This window comes from Lycium barbarum, chromosome 1, assembly GCF_019175385.1.
Source record: "Lycium barbarum isolate Lr01 chromosome 1, ASM1917538v2, whole genome shotgun sequence".
In the NCBI taxonomy this organism is placed as follows: Eukaryota; Viridiplantae; Streptophyta; class Magnoliopsida; order Solanales; family Solanaceae; genus Lycium; species Lycium barbarum.
The window spans coordinates 462,985-472,938 of NC_083337.1; the positions used below are offsets into that span (position 1 = coordinate 462,985).

The window sequence follows — 9,954 nt, forward strand, 5'->3', positions numbered from 1 at the left end:
ATTAAATTGGTCATTTCTTAAAATATAATTAAAAGTACTTTCATCATAATTTATACACTAGGGACCAAATGAAACCGAATTCCGTAATTATAAATTGGTCAAACCAGCTTATAAGTCATTTTTAACTTATTTAGATTTGATAAAAATAAAAAGCAGCTTAAATTAAGTTAAAAAATGCTTAAAATACCCCAAAACTAAGAAATTGTTCAACACCAACTTTTTTTTTTGTTTAAAACCATTTTAATTTGACTAACAACTTTATCCTTTTATCCCTTATATTTTCTATTAATTTCAATACTACCCTTACTTCTAAAAACTCTTTAAATATTTTTATCCAAACACATAATTATTTATTTATTAATAACTTTTAACAGTACTATAAGCACTTATGCATAAAAGCTTACTCTTTTTTTTTTTGAGCTAATCCAAACGGCCTCTAAGACTATTTTGATCATTTCCTCAATTAGTAATATACTACCTAGGTCAGAAACAGGTGTTCCTGTTTATATATGCAAAGGTAAACATCTAAGATGAATAATCATCTAAAGAGATTGATTTTGAAGAAAAATGCTCCAATCATATTACTAAGAAATTCGGAGCAAACTTCGTTAGGTCAAGAGAGTGCACATCAACTGTTTGATAATATGTCAGCAAGAAATTTCAAGCCTCTTTTCAGGCACTATAGCTTCCACAGGACTCTGATTGGGATGTCATCAATTAATTCTACAAATATTGGTGGTGGAACAGGATCATTACACGTCCAATGTGTGTCGCTATCATATCCTTCTTTCGTTCAAAAAAACGCCGCCAAATTCAGCACTTTACTAGGTCAAAAGAGGGCATATGAACTGTTTGATAATACTGCTGCTAATAGTGATAGAGTAATGGAAGCTAAACATGTCCACCAATGTGTGTCGCTATCAAATCCTTCTTTCTTTCAGAAAAACGTCGCCAAATATTGCACTTTGTTAGGACAAGAGAGTGCAAATGAACTGAATGCTGCTAATACTAATAGTGATAAACATTGCAATGGAGAGATGGTTGATGAATTGTTAGATAATGTTAATGCTGCTACTAATAGTGATAGAGGAGGAATGGAAAAAGCTAAACATTCCAACGGAGAGATGATTGATTTTACAAATATTCATATTAACAAGCTTCCAACGGTTCTAATAATGGGACGACCTAATGTAGGGAAATCAGCATTGTTTAATCGTTTGATACGAAGGAGGGAGGCACTTGTATACAACACTCCTACTGATCATGTTACTCGAGATATACGAGAAGGTGTTGCTAAATTGGGAAATTTGAGGTTTAAGGTATTGGATTCTGCTGGTATAGAAGCACAAGCTTCTTCGGGTTCTGTTCTTAGTAGAACTGCGGAAATGACTGGAAATGTGCTGTCAAAAACTCAATTTGCACTCTTGTTGGTTGATTCAAGGTATATGAAAATACAAAATTATGGTTTCTTCAATATATTCTCAGTTGATTATGAGATAGGCAATTGTGGACTCTTTTTTCTTTTTCTGATAGATTCCGTATAAAGAAGAAAAAAAGATAAAATTTTAGAAGCAGAGGAGAAAAAGATGTAAATCACACAAGAAATTCAGTAGGCGTTTGGCCATAGATTCCAAATTTTTTCACTTTATTTGGAATTTATGGAGTTGGAGTTGAAGATAGAGTTGAGTTTGGTTATACTTTCTGCAAAGAATATTTGGAATAATGTTCATGTTTGAATGTATTTAAATACAACTTCAGAAGTGAAAAGTGAGTTGGAAAACAGGTTATATGCTATTTTCCAAATTTGAAATACAACTTCAAGTAGAATTTGGAATTTTCATGGCCAAATACTGATTTTCAAATAAATTGAAAAATTACGGAAAAAAGTGAATAAATCTTTTATGGCCAAACGGGTCCTTATCACATAATCACATGCCTCAAAACTGCTAGCTTATGAAACTCTGATACTCTGCATGCTGTATTACTGAATTCTCACTGAACACAATAGTTAACTATCCTTTTGTGTTGTGTCTAGAGATGGAGTGCAGCCTATGGATTTGGATGTTGGAAAATGGTTGAGGAAGAATGCACCGGGAATGAAGACTATTGTGGTGATGAATAAAGCTGAATCGCTCGATGACTGTGATGGTACTCTTGCAGCTGCTGCTGGTGAGGCTTATAATTTAGGATTTGGCGATCCCATTGCTTTATCTGCTGAGACTGGATTCGGTATGGCTGAACTTCATGAAACTCTCAGACCATTACTTGAAGAATATGTGCTCCAAAACAACTCATGTGATGATGAGATCCAGGAGAATGATGAGAATGACTCCTCTGAGGATATGGAGTGTAAATTGCCATTGCAGTTGGCAATTGTTGGGCGGCCCAATGTTGGAAAGTCAACCTTGTTGAACACAATCTTGCAAGAAGATCGTGTTTTGGTTGGCCCCGAGGCTGGTTTGACTAGAGATTCCATCCGCGCTGAATTTGAGTACGAAGGAAGAACTGTTTATTTGGTTGACACAGCAGGGTGGTTGGAGAGGACAAAACAGCAAGAGAAGGGACCTGCATCTTTAAGTATTATGCAATCAAGGAAACACCTTATGAGAGCACATGTAATTGTTTTGGTCCTCGATGCAGAAGAGATTGCAAAAGATAGGCGAAGCATGAAGCATGTTGAAGTAGTTATAGCAAGGCGAGCGGTAGAGGAAGGACGTGGTCTGGTTGTGATTGTAAATAAGATGGATCTTCTAAGAGGGAAAGAAAATTCCAAATATTACAAGAGCGTAATTGAAGCTGTGCCTCAAGAAATTCAGACAGTTATTCCCCAGGTCACAGGGATACCTGTTGTATTTGTTTCAGCTCTAGAAGGAAAGAGTCAGATAGCTGTCATGAATCAGGTCGTCGAAACATATGAAAAGTGGTGTTTGAGATTGTCAACAGCCCGTCTTAACCGTTGGCTACGCAAGGTCATGAGCAGACATTCTTGGAAAGACCAGGCAGCTCAACCGAAGATCAAGTATTTCACTCAGGTGAAAGCTAGACCTCCAACTTTTATTGCATTTATGAGCGGAAAAACCAAGCTCTCAGATACAGATCTGAGGTTCCTAACTAGATCTTTGAAGGAAGACTTTGACTTGGGTGGGATACCAGTCCGGATATTGCAACGAACCGTTGAAAAAAATGATAGAACTAAAACCAGCAGCAAGAACAAGCAATCAGCTAATAGAACGATCGAAAGGGCTGTTTCTGACAAAAGAACAATCCATGCTGGAGACCTAAGTTGCTCGGACTCCAGTGGAGACCAGCTGGACGAATTTGGGGTCGCTTTTTAAACATATGTGGAGTGCAATGGGTTATGCCTTATAGTATAAGAGATCTATTAGAAAGCTGCCAAAGTCAGAAAGTGGGCAAAAGAAAGAAGAAAATCTGGAAAATGATCCCTGTTTGAATTATGTGGACCATTTGGTTGGAAAGGAATAGAAGATGCTTTGAAGGCAAAAGTTCTCATATTTCTGTTGTGAAGAATAGATGTCTGCCCAAATTTATATCTTTGGGTGTAAGGAAAGTATAGTAAGAAACTTATTTCAGTATCTGGAGATTTTGGATATGCTGAGTTGATTGTAACAGCTATCCCAGATTTCTTAGCTTGTACTTTATGTACCTTCTTGGTACATTTTTCAATAAAATTAACCTATCTTATCAAAAAAAAAAAAAAAAAAAGCAGCACCACTTGAATTATCCACTTTGGGTTGGGTGCCCTTGTAAATTCCCTCCGCCATTGTCTCAATTCTTTTCTCCATTTTATCCTATCTTAGACTATAATCGTCTTTATTTTATGCTTAGGTGAATATGTCAAGGAAGTTAAGTTTCCCTTTTTATTTGAAAAAGGTTTTTCCAATGGCCAACCGAAGGTTTTGTGCGAGACACTTTTGTAACAACTTTAAGGTTAAGCATCGTGGTCCAGAACTAAGATAACTCTTTTGGCCAGGAACTAAGGCTTAGAATGAGCATAACTTTCGGCAAATTCTGAATGAGATGAAAGAAATAAGCTAACCTGCTTATAACTGGTTGTTGTATGACCGCAAAGAATCACTTTGGAGTTGGGCAAGGCATAAATTTGATGAACATGTAAAAAAGTGATGATGCTACAAATAACATGACTGAGTCTTTCAGTGCTTTTGTGGTAGAAGTTAGAGAGAAACCAGTTCTAACTTTATTGGAATGGTTTAGAAGAAAAACTATGACTAGATTTCAACAAAGATATGAAAAAGCTTTTGCTTTGGACACTCTGATTCCACCAAAAGAGAGAAAGAGTTACTCAAAATCAGGAGGGAAGAAAGTTGATTTGTTTCAGGACTAATGAATACTTGTTTGAAGTGCACTTCTTGAAAGATTATGTGGTGGATTTGAAGAAAATGTCATATCAATGCAGAGAATGGCAAATAATTGGAGTGTCGTGCCGACATGCTATATGCTGCATGACTCATATTACATAGGATCCTACCAAATTTGTTCATCTTCTACTCACTAAAGAATTCTATGTGAAGACTTATTCTAGAAAGATCAATCCAGTACCGGACGAGCAAATGGCCAGTTGTAAATCTAAAATCACCTTGCTATGCACCCTAAATGAGGAAATGGAGAAGAGGAGAGTTAGAAAACCAATTAAAAAGGAGATGAGAATTAGATAACCTATATGATTTTGCTACTATTAAGCAGTCGTGTGCTAAGCTCTGCTTGTGCATGAAGAGCTACTGGTCTTTTTCTACTTGTGCTCAATGGAAACTCGGTGCTTCATAAAGTTCTGAGGGTTTAAGAACACAATAATGTTGATTCAAATGTACTCATTAATGTGATGTAAAGTAGTACTAATTAGGAAGTGTTCTATAGATACAATTTAATTTTCTAGAGGTGAAAATTGGCTTTTCAAGATTCATTTGTTAGGCTACGCAGTCTGCATCAATGCAGAAGGCGCTTTTGCATGCATCGGTGTAAAATTTATCTTTTTGTTAATCTAGAATACTAAAATCTTGTTTCAGGGGCCAGATGGGATCTGATGACGAACAGAAAGCATCCCAAGAACATAGGCTCAGCGTTAATGGTGGAACAGATATGGCAGGAGGCACCAAAAGCTGAAATGATGTCGGTACTAGCACATGTGGATCCCAATAAGAGGGTACTGGCTGTTGCTGGGTAAATGGAATTATCTCATGCTGTGAGAACACTCAACTACCAGTCAATGCAGATAATTTCAATCTCCACCAAGAGAACACAGAGTTCACATCTGAAAAGAAGAAGAGCTTCAGTAGACAAATTTCTCGAAGTAATAGTGGAAAAGAGGCTCGCTAGCGCAAGGTGTGCTCAATGCCTACATGGTACGAGAGCTGGAAGCGTGAAGATACATATGCAGTTCTTTCTGTTATTGGTGCTGTCGTATCAGTTGCCTACGCCTACAACTGTTACAGGCAGCCGAAGTAATATTCATAAAGAAAACTCACAAAAACTAAAGAATATGATAAAGGGAATGCCATCCACTACAGTGGATGATTTTGTAGTCAGTGGCGGATTCAGGATTTTGAATCAGGGTGTTCGGAAAAATAACTGAATCAACTTTTGCATTTGTTCAGGGTGTTCAAAAGTCAATATACGTACATAAACACAAAAAATTTACTCTAAATATACACTGTAATTTTTTGCTCAGGGTGTTTACTACATCCGCCCCTGTTTGTACCCGAACACCCTGAGTCTTTACTACATCCGCCCCTGTTTGTAGTCATGAGTAGATGTTTGAGCCTAATGGAATGTAAAGGTGAGCTGATTGTTTAAAAATTTCACCATCTGTAAAAATCAATAAGGGCTTGTTTTTGGATTTAAGTTATATACATTGATAAGGTAAAACAAAATTACATTTATCAATGAATATTAACTTGCAATGATAAGTTATCTACCATTTTTATTAGATTACCAATTAATGCTCATTAAATATTTTACCTCTTATGTAATAAATGACATTACCAACCGTAGACTCTTTTTCTCTCTTCCGTGGACTTATAACTGCTCCTCTTATTTCTCAACTATATATATTCCCACTTTTTTTCCCACAATCAAATCAATAACGCCTTTGGCATAATAGCCAGGCAGCATATCTTGATCCATCGAACAACAGAAAGAAAAACAATTCTTTTTGTGCAAAACATATATATAAAGAGGATCCAGATGTGTCTGATTTGCCCTGGTAAGGTTTGCATGTTATGCACATGCTTAATTCTATTGGTCATTGCAATTGGCATATTGTTTGGATTTGGAATTTACAAAGATGGATTTCACAAATTGAAACATACAGTTCATGTTGATGAAGGAAGGCCCTTCTTGGGTTACCATACTCCTCCATCCTATTATTAGCAACATTTTCTTTCTTTGTTTCTAAACAAATTAAGATTAATTGACCTACAAAGTTTTCTTTAATGTAAGAATTATGTTGTTAATTGCTATAATATAATAGGTGTTATATACTTTTTGGAAAGTTCTGTGGTTTACCATTTCAATGTTTGGTTGATTAATTTGGCATGCTGGAGATACTACACAGAGTACCATTAAAAGAGGGTGAATTTTAGCTTTTCAAGTTTGATTTCTGGAATGCTTTATAATTAGTTTATCTATCAAAGTTGATACAGAAATAATCCAAAACCACATCAAAAAATCTATGTATACGTAAATAATCATATACTCCCATGGTCTCATTTTATACGAAGATTTTTGAATTGGTCCGAAGTTTAAGAAATAAGTGAAGACTTTTGAAACTTGTAGTTTAAACAAGTCATATAAGTTTGTGTAGATAGAAATCATTTCATTAAGGGTAGAAAGGTAAATCTAAAGTTGAATTATTACGAAATATAAAAAGGAAAAAGGTGCAAATATACCCCCTCAACTTTGTGATTTAGAGAAGACATATACCTTGTAAAAAGTGGTGCATATATACCCCTGCATTACACATATGGTGCAAATATATCCTTTTCGCTGACAGAATTTAAAAAAAAAATCATTTAACTTGTTTTTTAATTAAAAAAACGTCACGTGGCCTTAAAAAAATAAGTTAATCTATACTTTTTGGTAGATTTATTTTTTTAAAGCCACGTGGTAACTTTTTTCTAGTGGGTCGGGTCTGGTTCATTTTAAAAAATGGCTAGCCTTATTTTTTTTTTTAAAGCCAAGTAGATATTTTTTTAAAAACGAACGACACAACCCACTAGAGAAAAAAAAATTGCCCCGTGGCTTAAAAAAAATGGGTAGACTTATTTTTTTTTTATTGTCACGTGACATTTTCTTTGTTAAAAGATGAGCTAAATGATTTTTCAAAAAAAATCTGGCAGCGAAAAAGATATATTTGTACCATTTCTGTAAGGGCAGGGGTGTATTTGCAACATTTGTGTAATGACAGGATATATATGAACCACTTTTTTAACGAAGGATATATATGCTCTAAATCGTAAAGTTGAGGCGTATATTTACACATTTGCCCATATAAAAATCTGTCATTCTTATTAACTAAAGAAAAGAAAAGAGTGTTATATATATTGGCATGGAAGAGTAAGTGCTTGCGGAGCAACAATAACCCGATCTGAACGTTACCCAACACTTTTTTTTTTTTTTACAACCAGTTGAAACTTAATTTGAAAAACAAAATTAAAAGCTAATATGTAATCCTTTAAGCAAGAGTTGTCACTAACTTAGTGACTCTAGCTAACTTGGTCAAACCCTGTATTTGTCTTGAAAAATTCGTTGAATATGAATAAATTGTGACTTTAGAACCCAGTACCTTAAACGAATTAAAATCCCGAACTCACAAACTTCAAATCCTGGCTCCGCCTGTGGCAGCAAGAAGCCCTTCATGTCCCCAATCTTCATTCAGTACCATCTTTGACACCCTGTTTAACTGTGACAGAACTCTGTATATACTCTCACACTCAGAATGTGATCTGTCGCCTGAATAGAAATAATAAACTCTGTTTTTCACCTTGATGAAGCTGCCGCCTGGCAACTTCTTGACTCCTGTGTCCCTCATGATCTTTCTCGCTACACTAGCTTCACTCCACCTACCAAGAGCAGCATATGTATTGGACACAAGAGAATAATTCCCACTATTATGCGGTTCGACTTCAGCTAGATGCCGCAGAGCTTGCTCCCCAAGTTCAACATGACCTTGCTTCCTCGCTGCAGCAAGAATTGATCCCCAAATCGCTGCATTTGCTTCAAACGGCATCGTTTTAACCACATTTACAGCCTCATCAAGGTAACCAGCACGCCCTAAAAGATCAACCATGCAACCATAGTGTCTGATGTCAGGACTAATACCATGCTTCTCTTCCATTGTCTTAAAATACAATCTTCCCTCCTCCACAAGTCCTGCATGGCTACACGCAGATAATACCGCTATCAACGTAACACTATTCGGCCTAATCCCAACCATTTCCATTCGCGAAAACATGTTAAGCGTTTCTCTTCCATATCCGTTAACAGCCAACGCAGAAATCACTGTCGGCCAAGTAACAACACTCCTCGTTTCCATGCTCTCGAACAACTCAACCGCCTTCTTTACATTCCCCGATTTTGCATACACATCAATAAGTGTATTATTAAGAGACACAGTTCTGCGTAACCCGTGTCTTATAACATAACTATGTATCCATTCACCCAACTCAACCTCACCCAAGTGAGCACAAGCCGAAAGCACAGCTAACATCGTTACTTCATCAGGCTTCGCGCCAACTTCCATCATTTTCCCAAAAACACCAATAGCTTGAGAAAACTGATTCCCCTGAGCGTACCCCGCAATCATACTAGTCCAAGAAACCACATTCTTCTCACCCATATCATCAAACAAGTACTTCGCGGTATCCATATCACGAGCCTTAACATAACCCGCAATCACAGCATTCCACAAGCCCACATTTCTGTCAGGCATTTTATCGAACACCTTACGTGCATCAGATACGCACCCAAAAGAAGAATACGCCCGTACAACACAAGTTGCTACATGTACATCATTGTTCAATCCAGTTAAAACAGCTTCACAATGAATTTGCCTAACGGTGATAAGACAAGTTACTGCATTTAACACAAAAGGGATAGAGTAAGTATCATGATATAAGCCAATAGCTCTAGCTTGTCTATAAAGGAAAATAGCATCCTTAAATAAATGCTGTTGTTTAGAGAAAATACTGATCATAGTATTGTAAAGATATATGTTTGGATTGGGGTTTGAAGTGAAAATTGAATATGCATAGTTGACAAAACCAAGGGTGGAACATGTGTGGAAAAATTGGCTGAGAATGAACTTGTCTTGATCTAAAGCACGATGTATCATAAAGCCATGTGTTTGATAAATGTGATTTTTGTGGGAACATTTTTTAAGCAAAGCTAAAAATGAGTCTTCTAGTTGAAAACTGGAGTTGTGATAGTTGTAATGGGAGTTATTGGAATTGGGTTTTACTACAGCATGAACAACTTTAGAAAATGGCCGCAACATTTGCTTGTTTGGCGCTTGCATCCATTTCTTACAATTTTATCATGCCAAAAGTTAATTCTTCCTCATTTTTTAAATAAATGGTGTTTTAGATTTTATTTTTTTTGTTTGTTTCAAAATAAGTGATCTTTGTGATTTCATGATGAAATTGATCTTATTCTTTCAAAATAATTTTATGGTGTCATCACAAACGGCTACGCCATACGTACCTCAAAAAGCCAATCCAAATCTAGGGTGAAACATTCAAAAATAGTCGTGCATTATTTTTTTTTTATGACATAGGAACTCGCAGTCACTATTCTTTGGGTGCGCACAGGGTAAACCCAACTCTTGTGCAATAGCTCGCAAACCACACAGGAGAGGTAACCCGCACTAGGCAAGCCCCGTGCGACGAGCTCGACCCAGAAGGCAAATCCCCTGCCAACGGG

At 36.4% G+C, this 9,954-nt stretch overlaps 2 protein-coding genes across 2 annotated transcripts; one reads left to right on the top strand and one right to left on the bottom strand.

Annotated features, from left to right (window-relative positions):
* Positions 1 to 429: 429 nt before the first annotated feature.
* Positions 430 to 3,568, top strand: LOC132627701 (uncharacterized). Its single transcript, XM_060343254.1, has 2 exons — positions 430 to 1,441; positions 2,036 to 3,568. The coding sequence occupies exons 1-2, from the start codon at positions 531 to 533 to the stop codon at positions 3,333 to 3,335; spliced, it is 2,211 nt and encodes a 736-aa protein (XP_060199237.1). The 5' UTR covers positions 430 to 530; the 3' UTR covers positions 3,336 to 3,568.
* Positions 3,569 to 7,521: 3,953 nt separating this feature from the next.
* On the bottom strand, positions 7,522 to 9,631 carry LOC132627714 (pentatricopeptide repeat-containing protein At5g56310). Its single transcript, XM_060343273.1, has one exon. It carries the CDS (start codon positions 9,548 to 9,550, stop codon positions 7,853 to 7,855), a length of 1,698 nt encoding a protein of 565 aa, XP_060199256.1. The 5' UTR covers positions 9,551 to 9,631; the 3' UTR covers positions 7,522 to 7,852.
* Between the last annotated feature and the right edge of the window lie 323 nt (positions 9,632 to 9,954).

What these genes read in the sequence shown, in the direction of transcription:
- LOC132627714 (XM_060343273.1), bottom strand. Translation starts at nt 9,550, where the DNA reads ATGCAAGCGCCAAACAAGCAAATGTTGCGGCCATTTTCTAAAGTTGTT.
- LOC132627701 (XM_060343254.1), top strand. Translation starts at nt 531, where the DNA reads ATGAATAATCATCTAAAGAGATTGATTTTGAAGAAAAATGCTCCAATC. An exon ending in CTCTTGTTGGTTGATTCAAG is followed by an intron (nt 1,442 to 2,035) that starts GTATATGAAAAT and finishes TGTTGTGTCTAG; the next exon opens with AGATGGAGTGCAGCCTATGG.